At 41.1% G+C, this 26,013-nt stretch overlaps 1 protein-coding gene across 1 annotated transcript; it reads right to left on the bottom strand.

Annotated features, from left to right (window-relative positions):
* Nucleotides 1-9,382: 9,382 nt before the first annotated feature.
* LOC143846119 (ELF3-like protein 2) lies at nt 9,383-23,358 on the bottom strand. The gene is made up of 4 exons (XM_077354535.1): nt 22,879-23,358; nt 19,597-20,306; nt 11,071-11,122; nt 9,383-10,904 (listed from the first exon to the last, which is right to left on the bottom strand). Exons 1-4 carry the CDS (start codon nt 23,098-23,100, stop codon nt 10,002-10,004), a joined length of 1,887 nt encoding a protein of 628 aa, XP_077210650.1. The 5' UTR covers nt 23,101-23,358; the 3' UTR covers nt 9,383-10,001.
* Between the last annotated feature and the right edge of the window lie 2,655 nt (nt 23,359-26,013).

Here is a 26,013-nt window from a genome sequence, read left to right as displayed (position 1 = left end):
TTATGGAATTATTTTTCAGTTTTCTAGGTCCTCGAGATAATTGTGCAAGAATATAGATGAATGAACAGTAAATTCAGCTCTTTTGATCTTTTCTTCTAGATGGGTTCTTGTTGAGAAATGTTAACTACTGTAGTAATGTGGCTTTCTTTGGCAACCATGATTTTTTGTTTCATGGAATATGAGCTTACCAACTGTTGAGAGGTGGGGAGAGGGAGAGGGAGAGAGGGAGAGAATTGACAGGGCACGAGTGAGGAGATGATGCGAAGTGACTGAAAAATAAAAAAAACTGTTAGGGGTGATAGGGAGAAAATACGGTACGACAGTTAGAGCCCGCCACGTGTCACCCTTATACCAAATGAATCTAATTATAATCAAGAAGAGTATAAAGACAAGTGTTGGGGGAAAAATAAATAAATCCCCTTTTACTTTAGACACATGGCATACATGCTAATGCATGGCAAGCACTACCGACAAGTGGCAAACATGCTAAAAACTTGGCATGCACAAGGACAAATGGCTTATACCCCAAAACATGGTGTAAGAACTCTAAGCCTATAAAAGGCACCCCCTTGCTCAATGGTAAAGGACACTCTTCTTCCCCCCATAAGCATGTTTATCTCTATTAGTCTTGCTTAGATATCTGTGATACCGATACCTGACTTGAGCGTCAGATGATGCCCCCCTGAGTCCCCACTCCGGGGCCCTTCTAACGTCGTTTTCTATGAGCGCAGGCACCCATGAATAGGAGCTCTACCAACCTAAGCTGCTGGTTTTGCCGATAGCGCTCGTCCGACGGCCAGATCCGGATTTTGGCATCATCAGATTGGCGCTATCCGTGGGACCCGAAAGAAAAAAAAATCTGAGCATGACATTAGAGCGCACCTGAGGGGGGCAAGAAGCAAGGTTCAACCCAAAATCCGAGGATCATCCGGGCAAAGAAGCTAAATCCGAGGATCACATCGCCTTACTCAACCGGCAAGTCAGATCGACGACCTCCCCTGTTGTGTCAATGGTTTTGTTGAGTAACAGAACCCATAATGGAAGCGGAAGATTTTCTTTGAGGTAGAAAAAGGGAGAAGAGGGTTTGGGGAAGGATCTACTACGGCCGCCCCACGCAAATCCGGCCTTCACTCTCATCCTTCCACCTTCATAGCCACCAGCCACTTCCACCTCCGACATCAAAATTGTTCATGGCAATGGCAAAAACTCTGCCCGCTGTCAGATTTTCCGCCAAGTAGAGATCCTGAAGCGTACGGACTCGTCCTGCACCATCTATGTGCTCCACACTGAGTCGGATGTAGATGTTGGACTTCTCAAAGATACTGAGGCGTAGGACAACATAGTGGGCGTGAAGATTAGGTGAACACAAGCCCGGAGTGTTTGACCTGAACACGAACGGGGCTACAATCAATGCGTCGGAGATATTTCTCTCCACCGGCAACCCAAAACCAACGGCCGATAGACTTCGCCAAAGGTCATCTCTAAAACTCTCTCTGTTTGTTTGTGTCTCTTTGCTTTTGCGTGTTAAAGGAGGAAAAACAAGGACTCTTGTCTTATCATACATTGGGATGAAGGAGGGCCGAAGCACCTTTTATTTATTCTTTTGGAAAAGAAGCAAGAGTGGGGAAGTGTCTAATATAATACCATTTATTAGAAAAGGTAGGTCTTAAAACTCTGAAGCCATTGTCTGGGATTTTTTACAAATAGACTAAGAAAGGTAAAAGCAAAACTGATGGTCTTAGTTATTATTCTTACACCACCGTATAAGATCTTTGACTGCACATACAAATGATCAAAAAGACCACTCAAAATAATAATTAATACTCAAATTCTTATGAGTTATTTGAATGACTTGAAAAATCCAGGCCATTTATTTAATGGGCGCTTATACGGAAATGCTACATACTAACCATCGGCGGTTAAAGTCATTGTAGACAACAGAGTATTTCAAGTCGCCAAGTAAATGATCACTATTGAGGTTTCTAAACCATGCGTAGAGCTGTGTTCTCCTCAAAATATCTTGGTTGCAGTTTTATCTTGTTGAAATTCTATGTTTGCTTTTGAAATTTCATTTGCACGATTAATATTTGTGTTGAAGTTCTTCCTCTAGGACAAGCTTAAAAGTTCCGGCAAGGATGGGCTATAAAGCCCTAGGCTGAGATCAAAAGCCCTCTCCGAGGCTAAGCATCGCCGAAAAGACCCCTCCGAGGCACGACATCAACGGAACCCGGATCCCACCTTATGCGGTCGGAGATACCGAGGCACGACATCAGCGGAACCCGGATCCCACCTTATGCGGTCAGAGATGCCGAGGCACGACATCAACGGAACCCGGATCCCACCTTATGCGGTCGGAGATACCGAGGCACGACATCAACGGAACCCGGATCCCACCTTATGCGGTTGGAGATACCGAGGCACGACATCAACAGAACCCGGATCTCACCTTATATGGTCGGAGATACCAGGGCACACATCAACGGAGCCCAGATCCCACCTTATACGGTCGAAGATGCCGAGGCATGACATCAACGGAACCCGGATCCCACCTTATGCGGTCGGAGATACCGAGGCATGACATCAACGGAACCCGGATCCCACCTTATGCGGTCGGAGATACCGAGGCACGACATCAACAGAACCCGGATCTCACCTTATATGGTCGGAGATACCAGGGCACACATCAACGGAGCCCAGATCCCACCTTATACGGTCGGAGATACCAGGGCACGACATCAACGGAGCCCGGATCTCACCTCATGCGGTGGGAGATAACGAGGCACGACATCAACGGAACCCCAGTCCCTCGAAGCTGGAACATGGACAGCCTCCGAAAGTTTTATCAGCAAAAAGGAAGGCTATGCGCATCTCCACTTTCCGGCCCGTGATGTTTGCGGGACCGAAAGAAAACAAGGAGTGGGACAGACGTAACATCTGGGTTGATCCCCCCGAAAATACCCTAAAATGCTCCCCATGAAAAAAAGACATGTCCTTATTAAAAGGGCAGGCAGGGCCCATCAACTCCGAGCTGATCACTCGAGAGGAAGATGACCCTTCCACAAACAAGATACCCTGAAGTGACGCCCCGCAAGGGAGCAATAGAGGTATTCTTGCCGACGAAATTAGAAATCAACAACATTCCATCAAGAAGAAACTTGCAAAAGGGCTCAACCACCCTCTACAGTGTCACATAAAATATGCAGGAAGCAAGCGAGCCTTCCTTTCCAGGTCCTCACAACAACCAAAAAAAAAGAGGGAGGAGGAAAATGAAAGAAAGTTCGGAGAGTTATTACAAACCCAGCACAAGGGTCCGGCATTACCACTACAATTCCACCACATGGAAAATACCAAGTACGGTGGGAAAGGCTCAGAACCCAACACAAGGGTCCGGCAAGGCCACTACAATTCCACCAGATGGAAAATACCAAGTACAGTGGGAAAGGCTCGGAACCCAGCACATGGGCCCGGCATTACCACTACAATTCCACCAGATGGAAAATACCAAGTACGGTGGGAAAGGCTCAGAACCCAACACAAGGGTCCGGCAAGGCCACTACAATTCCACCAGATGAAAAATGCCAAGTACAGTGGGAAAAGGCTCGGAACCCAGCAAAAGGGTCCGGCCTTACTACTACCATTCCACTTAGATGGAAAAAGATACCGGTCGAGCAAAAAAAGGCTCGGACCTCAGGACAAAGGTCCGGTCACCCTACGGTTATTCCACTTAGATAGAGAAAAGGCCCCTCGAGAAAGAACCGTCGAATGTAGCAGCATGTCCCTTCGCCTTCCCAGATTCCCATTAATACCCTTGTCACGACATTCTTTGACCGGACAAAGGAACTTACTCCCTTGGTCCATTTAGGAGTAGGGGATATTATGATAGGGAGAAAATACAGTAGGACCGTTAGAGCCCGCCATGTATCACCCTTATACCAAAGGAATCTAATTATGATCAAGAAGAGTATAATGACAAGTGTTGGGGGAAAAATAAATAAATTCCCCTTTTACTTTAGACACATGGCATACATGCTAATGCATGGCAAGCAGGCAAACATGCTAAAAACTTGGCATGCACAAGGACACATGGCTTATACACCAAAACATGGTGTAAGAACTCTAAGCCTATAAAAGGCACCCCCTTGCTCAATGGTAAAGGAGACTCTTCTCCCCCCATAAGCATGTTTATCTCTATTAGTCTTGCTTAGATATCTATGATACCGATACTTGACTTGAGCGTCGGAGGGTGCCCCCGAGTCCCCACTCCTGGCCCTTCTAACGTCGTTTTCTATGAGCGCAGGCACCCATGAATAGGAGCTCTACCAACCTAAGCTGCTGGTTTTGCCAATAGCGCTCGTCCGACGCCCAGATCCGGATTTTGGCATCATCAAGGGGTAAAATTATGATCCCTCCCTGATGAGCGCCACGTGCACGGCAGCGGGCCCAAGAAAGGAAGGCTTCCCAACGTCCCCATCTGGGTGTACTGATCGACCCCTGCAGTCATTGTCCACAAGAACCACCCCACTGACAACACCACCGTATTCTATGATCTAGTCGGCCACCTCCTCGGCACGCACCCCCACCGAGAAGGTGAAGAACCTTCCTACTACACATGCGATAATAGATATCGTGCTTCCTTCTCCATGTAGGTCAATCAGCTCTCCACAAAGACGGTACATGGTATATAGCCATCCTTACCATCCCCCCAATGGGGCTACAACACATCGCACCCATACCCACCCGTACCGAGAGTCTTGCACCCCTCCTTTATAAAAGCCCCCACGCTTAGCGGATAAGGGGTTCGATTTCTCTTCCTCTCCTTGTTTCCTTTATCGTTTGGTTCTTCCTTTATTCAGTCCTCTCACTATGGGTCGAGCTCAACCCCATTTTGGCTCGGCTTGGGTTGGCATTTCCTCAGCTTGGGTTGGGTTGGGTTAGGGTTGGCAAAATACGACCCAATTTAATTTCGTGTTGGGTTAGGTTCGAGTCCTTGGTAACCCACTCTACTTCCGTCCTTTAATTTTATCTTGATTTTCTTTGGGTTGTGTTTTTTTCGTTTTTTTCTTGTATTCTTTTGTTTGGCCGTTGGTGAATATGAACCCAACTGACTGAAGTCAATTTGGATAAAAAAAATACGTTAGATGGGTTGAGTTAGTTAGGGTTGAGGCGGGGGTTGAGGGAATGCTATCTCGGGTTAGGCTAGGGTTGGCCTCTACCCAAACGGTTGCAACCCTATGTAACCCAGCATAGTCCAGTATTTTTCAAAAAGTATTGTACGGACAATAGAGGGGTGCAACTCAGGTCAGGTGTGGATGTGGATAGGGCTACACACGGTTTGGTCCTGCTCGGTTTAGGGAATTTTTTTTAACCGAACCGATCCCATCGGTTTGGAGCAAATCCAAACCGTAACCGAACCAAACTGAACCGATTTTGACCGGTTCGGTTCGATTCGATTCGGTTCACGGTTTATCCGGTTCATATCCAACTCAAGTAGTTAAATACGTTTATCTATAATAATAATAAAAAAGGGTTTATCTATCAAAATCTGCCATTAATCCAACCATCAACTTTAGAACATATCGAGATCATGTCATCGACACAAATACACAACTCATCAACACAAATATACAATCATAATTAAGTCTAATACAAATAAAGTAACTCAATCTATATTCGCCCCTCCTATATCTTCTCTTGGACAGCCCCACTAAGTATTTATGACTATTCTTTTACACTTCTAAGGGGTGGTCTAACGGGAAGGGGTGAATGTATTAATGTATCATTACTTTTGAATAGATGGAATTGATATAGGCACACCTCCCTTGTTTAAATCACCCCTCTTCTCTTTGCAAATGATAGTAAGTATTAACTCACCTTAGATTTGATAATGCCTTAAAAACAGTTTGGGCCGTAACACAAATAAACAAAGAGAAAATAGAAAAGAGGGGGAGAGAGGTTGATTCGAGGCAACCGGACCTCCTAGCAGCTCGATTCCTTTGTTGTTGGTGTAAAAATCTCCTCTTCTCAATTCATTAAAATGCAAAACTTAAATACAACCATAAAGGTAGTTTTAGATAACTACCCCACTAACCCACTTACATAACACATAGGAGAAAACTATATCCACAACCTAAAACACATAACAAATAACCACATAACTAACACCACTTAAATGCCCATAATATTCCTTCCTCCTTAGAAACAACCTTGTCCTCAAGGTTGATTTGATGGAGAAAATACGTTATTCCACCGGGGTCCCAAATCCTATAGGACACAATTTTGTTAAACATCAAAATTGCTGCCAAGCCTTCACGTTCTTCATATATAATGATCGTGATCTTTCAAATCTCACTTTGGAAATCTGTTGTGATCAAAGTTGAGAAGAAATACGATTTTTCATGATCATCAACTGCCGATTTTTTCTTTGTCCGAACATCAAAATCTTCAAGTGAACCTTCCTTCATCTCTGCGTATTTCCTCTATCGATGTGCTGATTTTTTTTAAGCCTTCCATAAATTGGCATTGTTCTTCCATCATCTTCAAAGCAAGTGCTTTAATCTTTTGCAGATCGTCATGTAGCCACATCACAAGCACACTTACCCACTAACAAGACACATCATAAGTAACTAACTCCCACTACCCTAAACACATTAGGCGCAACTAATGGCCATTACACTAAAACACATACCCACTACTATGCACTAGCTAACCCCACATACAACATAAGAAAATACTCGTAACACCTTTCATCGCTGAAGACTAACCATTTCCTCTTCCCCTGAAAGTGAAACCCTAGCCCTGGCGCCTCAATGATATATGGAGGCACTTGACAGTATGGATTTCACTCTCTTCCCTCTTAACCCTGCCCATTCAACCCCTAAACATCCATATCTCATCACAGTAACACATTTCCTTTCATGTCCTAGGCCCTACGACTCTCTATGGAAGTAACAGTGATGGATCTCTAAAAGCTCACTGGAGAGAGTCTCTCTGCAGGTTATAGACTATCGAAGTCTAAAATGGATTCACTCGACCAGAAAACATTCATTACAGCAAATGTAATAAATGACAACAAGGGCTTACTGCTAATAGTTAAGGATGGCTTATCTGCCAATAACCATAATAACACCTTGTAAGTGTTGGGGTTTCACACAAAAACAAGATCCCACATGGGAAAGAATGAGTGGATGTGAATGGGTTACAAGGGAATGGGCACCCTCCCTCTAATGGCTAGCTTTTAGACGTGAGTTCTACCCAGTTAAATTCCCAACAATCGGTATCAGAGCAGGGTGTGGTAACCCCAGTTTGCCTCCGAGGGCGGAAATGTCCCTCGGGGAAGATCTCGAAAACCCCAGTATAGTATCTCACGGTTCCCACGTTGCCGCCGCATGGAGGGGGGAGATTGTCCATGTTGCTTCCATGTGGAGGGGGAGATTGTTGGGGTTCCACGCAAAAGCAATTATCCCACATCGGTAAAAATATGTGGATGTGGATGGTTATAAGGGAATGGACACCCTCCCTAACGGCTAGCTTTTAGGGGTGAGCTCTACCCAGTTGAATTCCCAACAGTAAGATTACCAAACGGATTGGAAAAATCACTTATATTTGCAAACATCAACTACAACATGTCGAGCCCACCTTGTCTAACATCCCATAGGCATCCTAGTGAATGTACAATTAACAAAAGGGAAATGACAGTTTTGCAAACATAAACTACAACATGCCGAGCCGACCTTGTCTAACCTCACATAGGCATCCTAGTGAATGTACAATTAACAAAAGGGAAATGATAGACCCACATCCTTGATTGAATAATGGCACTACACCCTTTACACTTTTCTAATTAAAGGTTATTTCAATTCCCAAAACACTCTAAACAACCAATCTGGCACTATGGAAACAAAGGAGTGTAAATATCATTTCCCTAAATAAAACCGTGCAGTAATATGCATATTAAATCCAAATAGAGCATGCAAACATATCCGGCCATGAGAGAAGAAAGGTGGTGCAATCTCTACTATCAACGTTAAAATGACAGACCACAGATATAAATTGTTGACACCAATCAGTTTTGAAATTTCTCAATTGATTCACCAGGGTATTAGACAAGGAGGAGACCGAATGCATGCGTAGATGACCATGTTTAGAAAAAAGCAACACGGATATCACAAAAAACTTACAATCTTTGGTTGGATGAGATGGTTGGTCCCAAAAAAGCTGAAGGATGGAGTGCATTAATCATCTTTAAGGTTGCACCCTGATTCCATTGGCAGCTTATCATACTTGGTCATACACTCCCCAGTGAATGATACTAAGATCGATGGAACTTCCATGAATCTGTTTTAACACCTATGTCACAAATATCATTTTCGCGAAATTCTTGGCGTGTGAAAACTTCAAGATATTTAAAAAAATGGAGTTATTTCAGGAAAAGAGGAAAAAAACAGAATAAAAAATGCATCATCATCATCATCATCATCTTCTTCTTCTTTAAAATAAAAATAGAAAAGAAAAAAGAAAACTATTAACATTCTTTGTTGTCTTCTGCAAATAAAAACAAGAAAAAATGACAGTCAAGGAGAAAGTGCCAAAAAAGAAGCAAAAAACAAACAAAAAATTACTGTGATGAGGGTTTAGGGTTTCGGGTCGACGCGTAGGGAGGAAAATGCAAGTCTTTGATTTTTTTTTAAAAACAGAAAAACTAGCATAAATATCATGAGAAAACGTGAGAAAATCCCAATAATACCTATATTTTCTTTTTGACAATATTTTCATAAATACTGTGTTTTAATTGGGATTTTTCTTTTAACTAAAACATGCAATTTTTTTCACAATTTTTTTTCCAAAATATCAGCGATATTTGTAACTAAGTTGACAACTGCATTTTTTGGCCCGAGAACGGTGCCTGGTTCATAATAGATGGAACCCATTCCATTCCATATGTTGTTGAACCAAACCTTTTAAAAGGTGGCTCATATGCAGGTGGATAAAGTGATGAAACAAGAAGACAAAACAATTGCTTTGATTCTACCTAACATTTGGATTGAACTGAAAAAGAAATTGATGATTGCTCTAATCCGAGCCGTGCGGTTGCTAAGCTGTTTGGATAACCATGTGTTGATAATGCATAAGTACTATTCTTAATATGGACAAAGGCAAGATGTTATGAGTCCCACTGCTTCACCAATCAAAGCAGGCATAGGAATAATTTCCAAGTTCCCAGCATGCCACTATAGCAGTAATCTTCGCAAAAAGCAAAGATATGTGTATATAAAATGGTTGAGTTTATACAAATGCTAATGCTGGGAAGAGTTCGAGCATTAGTATGCCACCAAGTGGAATTAGTAATAAACCAAAGAAACAATACACACCTAGAAAAAGATCATAGAGAAACCTCATGGAGATAAAATAATAATGTGGAAATCTGTAAGCAGAATACATACTCGTATTGATACAGTTGAAGGCCACAAACATTTACAAATAATATAAGTTTACCCTTGCCTTCTTTTCTGTTATTGCATTGAAGCAGCAAAAAGTGAGTAAAAATGCCAAAAGTAGTTGAACATCAAACACTGGTGCATAGATTTTGTGTGCTCAGTTAGCAACACAAGAAACAGTTTCGTAGCTCCAAAATCCAACTCGCCTCCTTTGATTTCCTTTGAAAGATAAAATAATATTCCATCCATGAAAGATCCATATGCAACATGACCAGTTCATGTGAAAAATTGATTTGCTTACTCTGAAACTGGGTATCCATCCACCGAAATGATGCTGTAACCAAAACCCACTAAACATAATATGAAAAAGCAAAGACCAATATTGATATTCCATCTTACAGAAATACATTTACTTATAATTAACACAACATCATATTGTATGGCAAAACGGAACGTTACCAAACGCAGAAAAAAGGATCATGAGTATGATCAGGAGCCATATAAATTTCAGCTAAGCTCAGAATTCTTTACCATCATGCAATTCGTAAATTGGTATGATAATAGGAGTTACTGTGACTCATACTGTTGCCGCTCTTCCTGTATAGAGAGGAAAATCCTTGCTGCTGACTCAGTTGCGGACCTAGGATTGTGCGGGACCACCTTAATCACGCGGTTCTGCTGGTCGCTACTGTGAGCCTGGACAGTTCGGTGCGAACCTTCCATAGCTGGAGCCACGGGAAAAAGAGGCAACACATCCCTTCCTTCTGCAACATTACCTGCCCCTCCTTGTACTCTCTCACATGGACTACTTGCAGTGCTCCCTTGCAATTCACTGTCTTTTGATGTCTGAAATTTCCAAACATGACTGGAGAAAGCTTCGCTCTTCTGATTTGAAATGTTACATGAGCTTCGAGAGTGCATGTTTAAATTGACCTCCCCAGTTGAAATAACCCCTATACCTGGTTGTTGGTGAAGGGTTCTATTTTTGGTACCTTCCAACAAAGGCGTAGCGGGGACCCCATAAGCCGGAGCCGTGAAATCTCGTGCTACTGGGGGGATAATAAGAGGACCACAGCCTCCATAAACTGGCGCCATGAAACCTGGGGTTGGTGGACAGGGGCCTGTATATGGCTTGTAAACTAGTCCCTCTGAAGGGGACATTACAGGAACCAGCCATTGGTGTGCTGGTTGTGCAATTCCAGAATAAGGCCCATAACCTGTAAATTGACTAGTATGTCCTTTGTTGGCATCACCATCAAGAGAAGGAAGAAGGAGCTTTTGCACTGCATTCTCAGTTGGGCATTCGGTGTGCTGGCTAGGGTTTCGAGAGTCATCCTTCTTAATAATCTGTGTTTGAGATTTTAGAATGTACTCTGAAGACGGGTTCTTAGCAGGTACCTTTGGAGGTATGCTTGAATAAGGATAATCTTCATGCAAGAGATGTGGTGAACCGGCAATCAACTTCTGAACCTGTTGAAGATGATGATGAGGATTAAGCTTTTGTTTTTTTTTTTAGTTTTTTTTTTTTAAATGTAGGATTAAGCTTGTTCTCTCTGTACTCAAAATAACGTTAAATGAAAAGATTATATATTCCATTCCAGAAAGTATCTATATAATTGGGTCAAGATAAGCTTGCCTTTATCAATCTATGTAACTCAAATACTTGCACTGCAAAAGCCCTTTGTTGACTGCAAGCAGAAATAAGAAACTCAGATGAAATACTTAATCACACTTGATTCTTCAAAGCCATTAAAACAGAAAAGTCAGAAATGATGATAAAATGTTATATACAGAGCAATTAACAGGTGAAACCAGTGAAAAAATGTGCGTGCAAGGATATGAGAATTTACTGCTTTTCTTTAATAGCTAAAAAAAAGAACATGCTGGACATTTATGCCATTCAAGCATTATTGTTGTTAGGATTTGAGGGATAGAGTAGTTTAAGTAATCTTATATTGGTTTTATAAATTATGGGCATTTATAGCAATCCATGGAAACAATGGAAATTAAAGAAGAAATTTTAAGAAATACGCTAGAATAAGCACAAACACAGACCTAGAAACCAACAGATGAGTAAGATAACAATCCATAATGGTTTAACAAGATCAACCACCAAGTGACATGGGTTGTCGCAGGAGTTTGAAATAGTAAGGTTAATTCTAAAAATTGATATTTTACATGTTTTGAAAGCAAATTATCATTCCATTTCTCTTACTTTTCAACTTGCTCATCAATTAATTATGTTCCTGGACATGTGAGTTAATTTGGCTATGTGGATGCACAGCAAGGAATTTTAAGAAATACGCTAGAATAAGCACAAACACAGACCTAGAAACCATCAAATGAGCAAGATAACAATCCATAATGGTTTAACAAGATCAACCACCAAGTGACATGGGTTGTCGCAGAAGTTTGAAATAGTAAGGTTAATTCTAAAAATTGATATTTTACATGTTTTGAAAGCAATTTATCATTCCATTTCTCTTACTTTTCAACTTGCTCATCTAATTAATTATTTTCCTGGACATGTGAGTTAATTTGGTTATGTGGGTGCACAGCAAGGAATCAAACTTCAATTGGATTATTCATACTTCGGTTCCCACTGAACCTGGCATGTGTTGGCTGAAGGTTAACTATGTCCATAAGTGCCTTGGTCTCAATTTTGTATTTTCTCCTTTGAAACCCAAGATTTGATCTCTCATCCTCTTTTTTCTTTATTGAAATCGTTTGTGCTGAGAAAAAAAATTTCTCCTGTCTTTGTGCACAGGATCCTGTTTTTGTGCCCTAGCCCAATGAGAATGAGGAGTCGAAGGAGAATATCTCTGCCTGAACAAAGTAAGCACTTTTACCATTAAAAAAATAGAAAGTAGGTACTTTCTTGTGGATACATTGAGCTCTGTGACATGGATCAATCAAGAACAAGGGAGAGTTCTCTTTTGACAGAACACCTCTATGTCAAGAGAATCCCTTTCCTGAGTGCAGCGAGGGGATGGAAGGCCTCCTCAATAAAGAAGCCTAAAGAAGAGAGAAAGGAACGGCAAGCAAATGCTTCCTAGGAAGCAACCTCCCAAGAGGCATAATGTTTTGAGAATCTGGAAGAATGTAGGTGAGTAGCATTGAGGGTATTCATCTTTATTGCGACTACAATCTTCCTTGAAAATATCTCACCTATGTATCAACTGTTTGAGAACATTTTCCCATTTCAATGAGGAAACAACAGTTTCAATGAGTATCACAACACATTCCGCAGTGTGAGGGAAGAGTTGAATGTGTATCACCCTCTTACATCTATCCTGGAGCTATTCAAAAGGTAGAAATAATCATTTAAGCTTCAAAAATTTCTTCTTAGACTAGGTCTAGAGTATAAAATATCATGCAGTTTGTAGGCAGACATTGGTAAATATCATGGCCGAGTGCCGCAAAGAGGACCACAGACACGAAAAAAGAAGACAGACGCATGGATGATCACGGATGGGAGATGGCTCTAAGATTGAATTACCCAAATTGTATGGGGCATTCAACCTGAAGAGTTCATAGATTGGTTGCAACCCGTCGAGCGGTCTTCGATTTCAAAGATGTTCCCGATGATCGGAAGGTGAAATTAGTTGCAATTTGATTACGTGGCCGATCATCTTTCCGGTGGAAACAACTCAAAGTGAACCGTGAATGACGAGGAAAGGCCAAATTGTCGAGTGGGTGAAGATGAAAAAGATGACAAAGAAGACTTTCCTGCATTTCCAGTACATGCAAATGATCTGCCACAGCCTCAAAATTTTGAAACAAGGTAATTGTTCCATGGTGGATTACACTAATAAATTTTATCAATTCATCACAAGGGCTGATTTGATGGAGTCATGGAGAGAGGTGACTGGGTGAGCAACAAACCGCACGCTACATTGGCGGGTTATGACAAAATATTCAAGACCTACTTGCCCTGCATGCATTGTGGATGGTGGCAAAAGCCTATCTTTGGGCCACTGCAGCTGAAAAAAAAATTAGCAAGAAAAGGAACAATGGTTGGAGGATCGTGGGGAGATAGGTCGCAACTATCCTGGGAGGTGATCTCTTTCAATCCATAATACGGCCAACGAACGGTGGGAGGGGATAATAAAACTCCACGCCCTTCCCAAGGTACTACAACTGATCGTGGAAGCAAGTTTAACAATTTTGGCCTGAGCAATCGGGGTCAAACAACAAGAACGGGTTGCGGGGGCATGAACTGATGCATAACACGAGACTTGATTTTCAATGGGAATTTTTTGTCTGCAATTTGGATTATGTGGAAAGGATAGAAATGACATGATTTTTAATAATAAATCAGACCATGCTTGGAAAATTAATGAATTGGATTGTTGTTTCAATTTTCTAAGAGTACTTCAAATGATAATGTCAGTGCAAGATATTATAGGTTAGCACAGAAGTCCCCACCCCCACGCAATTAGGCCTCTTGGCATGTGGGTTCCCCAAGATATTGGAGGGATAAAGACGAATTTCAATGGAAGTGGCCCCCGTAGTAGCAAAACACTAGTTAGCAAGGCTAGCGTTAGTTAGGAGAAGGGGAGGGGGTCCTATAATCCTAATTTGCAGACATTCCTTACTTATGTAGGCCCCTAAGACAATGATGATGCATCAGGGGTTGAAGTTCTACCTCAGAGGTTGAAGTTCGTGTTATTTTGTGGTGTCAGATTGGTTTATTTGCTTGGCACTGAGAAGCTTCGGATCAAAGCTGACTCAAGTGAACATGATTCAATGGCTTAAGAAGGATTCCCTGCTCCATTGAGATTTTGGCATGTGTTTAGAGAGATATTTGACTTATTGAGGGGTATTGAGTACTTATTTTCTCATATTCACGGAGAAGCAAATATGTGTTGGCTAATTTGGAGTCTCTTGCTTGGGTTGATGCCAAGTTTGTAATTCTGCTTTCCTTTTTTTCTTTGTGCATGTACTAGCTCTAGCATTGTTAGAAGAGAGAGAGAGAGAGAGAGAGAGAGAGATTTCCTAAGTACGTTGATTGTTGATGGGGACTGTCTTAATGTTAATCGATGGTTGCATGGGGTCACCTTTGGAGATTTTTCGATGCGATAGAGGAAGTGAAGGACAACATAGAGGGGAAGAAGATTTGTTTCTAGCATGTACATCAGTCGGCTAATGGAGACACAGATGCATTATTAGCCTGCGGTGGGGTAACTAGATATGCTCTTGTTGTTCACAATCAGTTTTTGTTTGTAGATTAGGGTCGAGTGTTTTTTTCCGACTGCAGTATGATTCCTTGACCAGCTCGGTCAAGTTTTCTACTTATCTTTGATTCTCAAGTAAAGCTCATCCTGATTACAGCCCATTCCTAAAGGGCACTCATACCTATTGCAGTTTTTGTATGGCAAAATCGCCCTATATTGCTCCCCTATCTTACACATACATGTTAATGATACATACTGTATTTTAAGCCGACGGAGTAGATAAGTTATCTACTCGATCGAGTAGATACACTTTTCTCGTTAATAATTATTATTATTATCATTATGGGGGTGCGGTATTTGAGCTAGCCACTATAAATGTAGCATCTCCCATGTTGTTTTACTCATCCAACCCATTCATTTCATAGAACCTGACATAGATAGAACCTTAATAGGGGGAGCAGGAGCAGTATTTGAGCTCAAGCTCAGAAACCATTTACCTTAATAATAATAATATATATATATATATATATATATATATATATATATATATATGAATGGCTACATATTATGTGGGATTTACTAGGGACCAACGCAGAAGGCATTTTGCAAATGGGCTGTTGCATGTGAGAGCAGACACACAAGCTCAGATTTTGTTTTATTCATTTAATTCATCTGAGGTGGCTGCTCTCACATGCAACAGCCCAGCTGTGGACCCCGATCCCGAGGACGGTGGGCGAGGGACATGAGATCCCACGCCTGTCCTCTAAGATCTCCACAATGTGAAGGAGAGCTCTACCAAGGAACTCTCGAAATTGTGCCACTCACAGCATGAGTGGCGATATAAATGAGATACCTCTCGATTCAAGGACTAGCCCGGAACCAAGGTGTACCTATAACAAAGAAGAGTCGCCATCCAAGGAAGTAGGCCTTGGATCCCATGAAATACTTTGTTGCAACGGATAACCAGAGATACAAAAGTCCGTGCTTGATGACGAATGGGGAAGGTGTTAACCGCCCCCAATTCGCCTAAGTGCAAGCACGTGGTCTCTTATGCCATTTTTAATTAATTTTGAAGAGTTTTGGGCTAAAATCATGTGAAATGGGAACGAGTATCCCCGAGAAAACATCTATCTAAGCATGCATGACCCGCGGACGGGCAAAAGAAAATAAACATCAAAATCCTAACTCACCGCATCTAATCCTAACCCATCACATCTAGGAAAGCAGTAACATCCGCACGCATAGCTACAGCTAAGCAGATAATCAAGATAAGATGAATAAATGTTACAACTAAGCAGGTGAGAGGACAGATAAGCACATCAGTAAACTACTAAAGCAATAGAATAAACACACTAGCATGCGAGCCTATGTAAGAGATAATGCTAAGAAAATAATAATCAATCTCATGCTAGGAAAGTAAGCAAGCTAACAGTAGCACATAAGAAGTCAAAGATAAACACACAATGAGCTAAAAAATGCAGGGAAAGAAATGAATCGGAAAAACAACGGTACATGAGGACCGAGAATGTCAGGGAAAAGAAAAGGGAGCGTACGATAGGCTCAGGGAGCGATTCCAATGAATCAAGCTCAGCGATCCTGATCCGTTAAAGATCGGATAAGTCTCACGATCGTCATAGCCTATCGTTGGGCTCAGCGAGGACAATCCCTGTGAAGGGGCCACGCTACGTCGTCGCCCGTCCCAAAACCCGATAAAACGTCGGAAAACCGATAAAACCGGCAAACCACGATCAAAATCGGAAATGAAATGAAAAGAAGGCTCCGAGTGACCTGGCAATCACCATCCTTGCCCATTTTGGTTTTTGTATTTTTGAGAAAAGCTTGAAAAATATTTTTGGATGCTGAAATGATTTTATTTTTTTAAGGGTTTGAATGATTTTATTGAAAAGTTTGACTGAACTTGGGATGAAGATCCCAAGCTGCCTACGTACCCTATGGAAAGGGATCGAGCCAACGTAGTTCGAAACAGCTTTTCGAAAAACGCTTTGAGTGTTTTTTAGATGTTTTTTTGGATTTTTGTTATTTGATTTTTATGTATTTTTATCCCTTTTGATCGAAAGGGGGGTTTTGGCTCAAGAGGTTGCCGTCCGCCATCGCCTAAACCCGACGAAATGTTCCTGTAATCGAGGGAATCCCGAAGCTCGAAAAGGATCTCTAGGAACGTGAAGAGAGTAGTCCCGAAAGAAGACAAGATAGAACCCTTGAACCTTATGAGAAGCAAAGGCCTCAAAGAATGAGAAATCCCTAAACCCCATGAGAAGTCCCAGAACATGAAAGGAGACAAGAAGGGTAAGGGGGGTGACATGGTACTTAGGATGCGGACATGGGCAATTATCTGAGTAAATGAGGTACAACAAAGTGAATTATTGTGTCCCTTCACTTCAGTAAGAGAACCCACACATACACTATATTTCAGCAATGGCATCATTCTTATCCGAACTAAATGGACTGCAGGAGAATTAAAATTTGGGCACGGGCAGCTGTTCAAATAACTAAAAATGTATGTCAAGTAAGGACAATTGAAGGCATGCACTAACACAGGATCCATTTTTATGAGAAGAGGCACAACAAAATTGCGAAATGGGAGAACTAGGTCTGGCTTTAGCACTATTACATCTGTGATTCCACCATTAAAACTCAAAATCAACATCTTAACAGATATCAGCTTCTTGCATTAATAATTCTTCCTTTAAAATGATCATTACACACAAACGAAGACCATAAAAACTTCCTCTGGAATGTGAGAATATGAACGTAAGAGTTATGAAAATTATCAATGAGCACCACCATCAAACAAGATAATGAACCTTCACAATCCTAATCAACATAATCTACTCCTTCATTATGAATTAGAAAAGGGGAAAAGAGTTACCTGAATACGTCAATAATCTAAATTCCCCTTTCTTTTCTCTTCTAGTTGAGTCTAAGGCAAGAGAGAGGTGAAGATCCGACGAGCTAGGGACAACGGAGAAACAGCGATGAAATGGTCGAAGCTCTGGAAAAGATGCCGGAGGTAATTGCAAAGGCCGCACTGTTATGCCGGTGCCGTTTTCCGATCTGTTGACGGCAAGATCGGGTTCAAACGATGGTGGTGGCAGAGATGATGGGGAGATGTGGCTGTTAATAGGGTTGATGGAGGAGGGTTAGAACAGTGAAGAGGATGGGTTGATTATAGATGGAGAAAATGATGATTGGTATCCATGGTTCGAAGTGGGTTTGCAGAGGGCGAGAAATGAAAAGGGGATTGCCGGAATAGATGGCGATTGCCGGAAATTGAAGTGGAAATGGTGTTAATGGAAGAGGGTTTAATGGTGGCTATGGTCATTGATATGGGTTTTGGGTTAGAAACGGTGGGAATTTCAATGGAGGAAGATGAAGATGGCTTGGCCGGGTTTGGGGTTCGGATTCCGGAGGGAACGGTCAGATTACGGGTTGAAGGTGGTGGGTTTTGGTGTTGGGAATAAGGTGGAGTGCTTGGCTGGGGATGGTGGCTTGGCGAAGGTGGAGGAGTGGCCGGAGAAGAGGGGTTGGTCGGAGATGGGTTTCGGTTTTGGGTTTTGAAGAAGGGTTTGGGGTGGCTTTGATCGGAGGTTGCAGATGTGGGTTATGGGTTGTGGCTGTAAAGGAAGGGATAGAAATGGGGATGGTGGCCGATGGAGTGGTAGGTGGCCGGCCGGAGCTGGGTGTGGGTCGGAGATGGGAGGGGTTGAAGAAGACGTAGCACCTCTCTCTCTCTCTCTCTCTCTCTCTCTCTCTCTTAGCTCTCTCTCTCTCTCCGTTTTCTTTGGTGGCTACTGTTGGTGGAGGTAGAGGTGAAGAGAGGTGATGATGGTGAAGAAGATGGGTTTGATGGGGTGGTAGGTGGCTAATGGTGGAGGGTTGGATTGGATCTCCGGCAAGGTTGGTCGGATTACGGGTTGAAGGTGGTGGGTTTTGGTGTTGGAGGTGGTGGTTGGAGAAGATGAGGGTGGTGGAGAAATGAGGGCGGTGGAGAAGGGTGGCGATGGGGGCTTCCTCTCTGCCGCTCCCCTTTTCTTTTCTTTTTTATATCTCCTCCTCCTCCCTGCTGCTCTCCCTCTCTCTTTTTCTGTGTGTTGTTGCCCTCCCCCCTAAAAATGAAGAAGCCCTCCTCTCTTCAAACCCTAAATCGATGGGGTTTTAACAAATAGAAAATCATATATTCTACCCCCTTTTCTTGTCTTGGACAGCCACCCTTTAATATATTGACTACATTATTCCATCGAAATGGGGAGGTCTAGGTAAGAAAATGGGGGGAAAGTGTACCATCCTTCTCATCTTTTGGAATGATATTGGCACAATTATGTTTTGATAATCGCACCAACCCAGTCCACCTTTTCTTCCATCTCTTTTCCGATTTCTCTGAAAAATTGCAGGAATGCTCTCGGAGATGTCAACCACCCTGGGAAAATTTGTACCAATTAGGGAACATTGTGAGTCAGCAAAACTATGGGGTTTCTTCACATTTGGGTTTGGTCCTTTGCAGATTTCGGAATTTGAAACTTGGCTTCTGGGGGATTCTGAGGTTGACTTTAAGACTCGAGTTTCGGGATATTTGGGAATCGGAATTTTATTCGATCTCGGGAATTTATTCGATTTGGGAAATTGGGGGTCAGATCAACATGGGGTGTCTACACCAGCCGCGAAATGCCTTCCGCGATGGTACCTAGCAAATCCCATATTATATTATACACACATCTATGTGTGGATATGTGTGTGTACATATGTATCTAACAAAATCTCTCATCAGTAGATGAGAAATACTTTTTTTAATCTCTCTACAACTACATTAAACATGAATTAAATGGTGAAAGTGGCAGTGATTGAAAAGTATTTGGTGTCAGCTAAGACAAGGGCAAAAATAACCTCAATGCATATTTTAGTGCTACTACATACGTTTAAACTAGGAAACAATATCATGCCAATTTGCGGGAGAATGCAATACTAACTTGGCAATCGCTTTTCTCGCTTTCCAGAAGTATTTCTGACCTATTACACCAACAACGTCATCAGGAGAAACATCCAAGCCTGATATAGAGTCTACCGAGGAGGAGGTTTCAGAGATATCATCATTTATGTCCGCATCATCTGGTTGCAATGAACCACGCGTCTTTTCACTTTCCTCGTTGCAGTTTCCAACCTTCTTAGGACTTCTATGATCATCCCCAAGTGATGCCCTAGAAAATGGTTCACTTCTCACCCTTGAAACATTGCCCTTTTCTGCAATACCATTGCCACTCAAGCACCTTGGCTCAACTGAAATGCCATCACCAGACAGATTGTCTTTTTGAGTCGTCGTACAAAAGGGAGTTTGTCTTTCTCTGACTGTGCTGTTCTGATCTTTAATAGAACAAGGCGCCTGGATAAAGGTAGGAACCCGAAAATCATCCTCATCACCAAATTTCTTTACATTTGAATTCTTTGAACTGGGAAAGTCAAGTGGGCGGAATGAACTGCACTCAGCAGACGCAGAGAAATGCCCCATGAAATTAGATGTTTTATTACTTGCATTATTCACAGATTTCCTTTCGAACTCCATCATTGCAGCCTTCAAATCCATTCCAGCGGAAGAACGGGAATGAATATTCTCGGTAGAATGGGGAGATGTGGGAGGAGGAATGTAAAATGGAGAGAAAACACTTCGTTCATGGCCGACACCCTGCACCACATATCACTCATCACCATTAAAAAGAACAAAAATCAATGAAGCAAGAAAGTGGAACATATATATATATATATATAGAGGAAACTGTTATATGAGGAAACTGTTGGTGAGCTAGCTTGCCCAATCACATGGGTCCCACATTTTGGGGAGTGATCCAAACCATTCATTTGCAAGGCCTTATCATAGATAGGGAGTATACCAAAAATCAGCTCCATAGGATCATCCTAACCCCTCCATTTGTGGAGGACAAAAATGGGGCAGATTTGTGTCTGTCCATTTTTGTCCTCCACAAATGGAGGGGTTAGGATGATCCTATGGAGCTGATTTTTGGTACACCCCCCATCTATGTAAGGGACTTTCAAATGAATGGTTTGGATCATCCTAACAAAGTGGGCCCCCATGTGATTGGGCAAGCTAGCTCACCATAAGTTTGGTTAAGCTCACCAACAGTTTCCTCATATATATATATATATATATATATATATATATATATATATATATATATATATATATAAGTTACATGAAATTGACACCAAAGCCTGATATGCAAACAACATGGGGCGACAAATCATGGACAAGGGTTCATCCCAATACGAATTATAAACTCATATAAATACACAAATCATTCCTGTATTCCCAAAAAAAAAACATTTAAAAGAATGGCCTGCAAATCAAAGACATGACTTATTCAAAAAACAACATATAAAAAATAAAAATCTTACAGAATGTGTTTTCCCTCTTCTAAAACACCAATTAACAAAAGGGCAGTAAACCAAAGACATAGATTATCCTAAACATCATGCCTAAACACCCAATCCCTTTTTCTTTCTCAAAGCACAAGATAGAAAATCAAACCTGGGGGCTAATCTGTAAAGCTCAATTTGGATTCATGAAAAGTAAAATAAAAAAATCCTTATTGTTCAGAGGAAATTAATGTTAGGAACCTCCCTAAATTATCTTTATTCCATATTTTATGAGTTTCCAAAATAAAAGCGTACTGTTGTGATTGCTTGATTTAGGGATTTTTTTTTTATAATGGCAATGGATTAAATTAAATTAATAAAAGGAAGCACGGGCGATCGAGATGAGCGAGAAAAAAAAAAAAGCAAGAAGAAAAAGGAAAACATAGAGCTAAAACACATTATAGGGGGAGGAAATCAAAGACTTCCAACTCCGCCCTAGATACACCATCCCTTGCTAGCCTATCGGCCTCACTATTAGCCAATCTTCTAAAATGATGAAAAGAGAGAGACTTTTCTTCCACCCAATCCGAAACCTCGTCAATCCATCTTGCAAACAGCCAAGGATAGGACGAGCTTCCCTTCAACCAACTTATCACATTCAAGGAATCTCCTTCCACTATCACCTTCTCAAGAACATTATGGTCCATCATCAACCTTATTCCTTGATGCACCGCCCTAACCTTTGCCTCATTGGAGGAATAATTATACGTAGAATTGCTTGATTTAGGGAGTAACTATGTGGTAGAATTAAGAAGTTAATTAGGGTAGAATTAGTATAAAGAAGGGCTTGATTGTAAGAGAAAGTGTTGTGCGGATGCCTTGTATTCTGGCATTATACAGGACCCTGACGGACTAATGTGTGTGACAGAGAGAAAATTTGATTTTCAGTTTTCTGGGGTTTCGGTAAATGTAGTGGCATTGCTATATAGGCTATATGTTAGGGTTATGGATAGCTAGGTTTTCTTTGTGTTTCTTGGCCAAGAAGAAGATAAGTTAGCAACTCTAGATGCAAAGAGTGAAAACACTTCTCACGTGGATATAGGCACACTGCTGAACCACGTAAATCTTGTGTGATTGTGTTTCTTTGCATCATTTCATGTCACTTTATCTTTGCATCATTCCATGTCACTTTATCAGCACATTGTGTTTGCTCCTTGTTGAGAAGGTGTTTCCCAGTTTTTTACAAGAAGATAGAAAATTATCGATATCAGTTGGAGGTTTGGGTTTCCTCGAATTAACCTATCTTCTTCTTTTATTCTTCTTCTATCTATCTCTTCAATTTTATTCGTTACAGTATAATCAGTATAAAGAATGGGCATAACTGGAAGAGAAGAACATAGAAAATTATCAATATCAATTAGAGGTTTGGGTTTTCTAGAATTAACCAATCTTATTGTAATATTCTTCTTCTATCAATCTCTTCAATTTTATTCGTTAGTGTATAATCAGTATAAAGAAGGGCATGACTGCAAGAGAAAGAACATAGAAAACTATCAATATCAATTAGAGGTTCGGGTTTTCTAGAATTAACCAATCTTATTATAATATTCCTCTTCTATCAATCTCTTCAATTTTATTCGTTAGAGTATAATCAGTATAAAGAAGGGCATGACTGCAAGAGAAAGAACATAGAAAACTATCAATATCAATTTGAGGTTTGGGTTTCCTTGAATTAACCAATCTTATTCTTCCATTCTTCTATCTATCTCTTCATTTTTATTCACTAGAGCAGTGCCTAACCAATTCATGAACAGACCATTTCAAAAAAAAAAAAAAAAAATCATGAACAGTATGGCAAAAAAAACATAAATTCACCCACAAACCTGACTAGAGGATGATGAAGGAACCAAGGCACCGCTGTTGTGGGGCGGAAGAGTGAACGCTGAAGCCGGAGAAATAAACCTCTGAGAAGGGATTGAAAACTGTTCATAGAGAGCCATCTTATTCCTTGGAGGTGCCTTTGGCCCTCCTTTCTCTGTATCATTCACATGTAGCCTTGGAAACATAGGCCATGTTATTTTCTCCTTATCTCTTTCCCCCTTCATCCTCCTTCTCCAATATTCAAAACCCACAATGAAAAACCAATCCTTTAGCCCAAATCACAACACCCAACTCTCCTAAAGCAAAAAAAAATTACCACAGCAAAAAACCAAACTGTTTGTTTTCTTATAAAAAGACCCAGAAGGGAAACTCAATTACTTTGCGGAAAACATGAGGAGATCTAGATTCTAGGATAGAAAGGCAATGGGATGGGTTGGACAGAGAGTTTCTGAAAGTACAGAGGCTGGCTTTGGAAATCTATGGGGTCCTCTTATATTCATAAGTGGGATTGGTGGGGACGGTTGGAAAGGATAGAGGAATTGATGAGGGAGTGGGTTTTCTAATCAAGGGACAAGGAGACAAGAAATGCTAGCCTCGTACTGTTACACAATGTTCCGGGTTATTACAAACTAGTAAAAAACCCGGGCGGACAAAGAACTGTACGGACCACGTGATAGGTTGATCCAAACAATCCATGTGATGGAACACAACATAAATAGGTTGTGCCCCAAAAATCATTTCCATAGGCTGATCATAGCCCTCCAATCTATAGATGTTTCCATAATTCTACTTAAATCGGATGGTTAAGATCATCCTATAGATTTTTTATTAAAAAACCATAAAGGAGGGAGGTAAGATTGAAATTATATGGTTTTAATGGGTGCCTTTGTTAAAAGCATAAAGGAGGGGGTAAGATTGAAAATATGTGAGTTGAATGGGTGCATTTGTTAAAAAAGTCAAAAAAAAGTGATGTGTAATTCTCATATAATTTTCAAAAAAATAAAAAAATTCACTTCTTTTCCTCCCAGCTTACTTATAGTAATAGATAGGAAAAGGAGCACAGCCATATTTTGATATTTGCACCGACCGTGACCTCTTTACTTCTGTTTTTGGGGGTCTCTTTTCTTATTTAGTTGCCTCTTGAGAGCTTTTTGGGAAATGTAGTAACCTTTCGACAGCTCATTAGAAACTAATAGACAAGATGATTCGGGAAAATATCAAAATATGATTGTTCTAATATCATTTCCTAAAAATATCAACTTTCTATTGCCAATTTCAAGTACTTCTTTTGTCTCCATTCACAAGGTGGCTGGTCTGAAGTGTGACAGACCAACTGGTCCGCGAAATGCCATCTACGATGGTCACCAGCAAATCTTTGTATCCAATAATATACCATTCTCGATCTCTATTTAAATAGACCGACCCTTGTCCGGTCAAACTAAACCTACAATTTTATTGGTTAGATCGTCACTTAGCACACCAGTTCACTAGCTCCAACTAAGCTTTACTCAACCTATGCCATGTATAAAAGCTCTCTAACCAAGCCATGTATAAGACTTCTAGGAGGATCAAGTCTTTCTCAGTTTCCAATGTGCACTAAACATTAGAAGTGGAAATAAGAATTGTTAGCAAAATTGAAATTCCATACACCCTTAGGCCATGTTTCACCACCGTGAAAATATATTCCATGGAATACTTGTGGGGCCAGTTGGTCCAAATGGGCAGGAGATAGAAAGACTCGAGACTCTATGGGAGTGAGGGAAAAGCTCGTAAAAACGAGGAAAAGAAAAAACCAATTCTAAATGGGCGCATGAATATTACACAAGGCCTCACAAGATGCAAACTCAGCTGATGTGCATCAGTCTTGTCTAGAAGAGAGTCTCGTACTGCTCCAATCAGTCGACATTGAGTTCCTCTAAAACCTCAGCATAATTGAGTTTGAACATAGAGCTGAAGATCTTTTCCAATGTGTCGGCCTTTAATACAAAACGTCAAAAAAGGGTTAAAACGTGGCCTATCTTTCTGGCAAGTTGGGTTTCGTGCCACACTCGTTGAGGGAGAGGTTGGGAAAAGAGGTTTTGCTACCTTTCCCCCATCCATTAACGTTTCTTCCCAACCTTGTACTCTTAATAAAGTATAGAGGATTAAATAAAGTCATCTCCAACGGCTTAAGCTTTAAGAGTATTTGGTGATTTGTCACGGTCAAAGCAAAGGTGCTCACTTCAAAACTCCTTAATATTATTTCTAAGGTGCCCTAAAGGCATTAGTTAGCAAAACCCATATTAAAAATCTACATGTAATGGTCAATCCAAAAGATGCCCACATGTGCCACGTGTAGGCCAACCCTAAACACAAGCGGCCACATGTGAGAGGAGTGTTAAGCTTTGGAGTGATTGGTCGTTTGTCATATACATCTTTCATGAGCAGAGAATGGGTAAAATCTATCCGACCCAGTGGATTATATGATCCGTATTGCTCTACCAAAACCAGGGGAGTTAAATGATGGAGACTAAAAAAATCGATTTAAGGTGGTGTCCTTCCTTTATTTTTCTTTTCCTTTCCTTTCTTTTTCTTTCTCCTACGGTTTCCTTGTTGTCACATCATTTCCGAGGGATTCTGACCTGCAGATGGCAAGCGAATGGAGCCTTAGGCTCAATTTAGTTGCTTTCCTACCCAGAAAGTGAACTGTGGTGGATTGGAATGGAAGTGAAGTGGAGTGAAATTAATATTGTTTGGTTGTCAAAAACTCTAAGATGAAGTAGAGTGAAATGATGAATCCCATTATCAAAACAAAGATCTAGAGTGAGTGTCAATATAACAACAAAAGAGCTAAAGTGCCTACTTTCCACACAAAGTTACACTCATAATTAGTACCAAGTTATGCCCCAGAGGGGTAGTCGCACAAATCCAAGTTGTACGAGGATTGCAACCAACTTTCTACATTTTTTTCACACGAAGATGCTTGAACCAACTCTTTCAATTTCTTTTAGAGGGACATTTAATTCATGATGACATCTCTCTAAATAAGCCATATCTATGTTATTTTCTTCTTAATTATGGAAAGAAAAAGTTTTCCCTCAGAAATGTTTTTCTTGCAATCCAAACAAGGTTAGGGATTTCTCACTCTTTCCGTGCTC

Source organism: Tasmannia lanceolata, unplaced genomic scaffold, assembly GCF_043159265.1.
Source record: "Tasmannia lanceolata isolate RefF3 unplaced genomic scaffold, GAP_Taslan_0.1 ptg000015l, whole genome shotgun sequence".
In the NCBI taxonomy this organism is placed as follows: Eukaryota; Viridiplantae; Streptophyta; class Magnoliopsida; order Canellales; family Winteraceae; genus Tasmannia; species Tasmannia lanceolata.
The sequence above is the reverse complement of the archived record's forward strand: the minus strand, read 5'-3'. Positions and strand labels throughout refer to the sequence as shown.

Coding starts and splice junctions, on each gene's coding strand:
- LOC143846119 (XM_077354535.1), bottom strand. CDS start 23,100: ATGAAGGGGGAAAGAGATAAGGAGAAAATAACATGGCCTATGTTTCCA. Junction 20,307..22,878: donor CTTCATCATCCTCTAGTCAG/GTTTGTGGGTGA, acceptor TATGTGGTGCAG/GGTGTCGGCCATGAACGAAG. Junction 11,123..19,596: donor GCGAGAAAAGCGATTGCCAA/GTTAGTATTGCA, acceptor TTCTGCTTGCAG/TCAACAAAGGGCTTTTGCAG.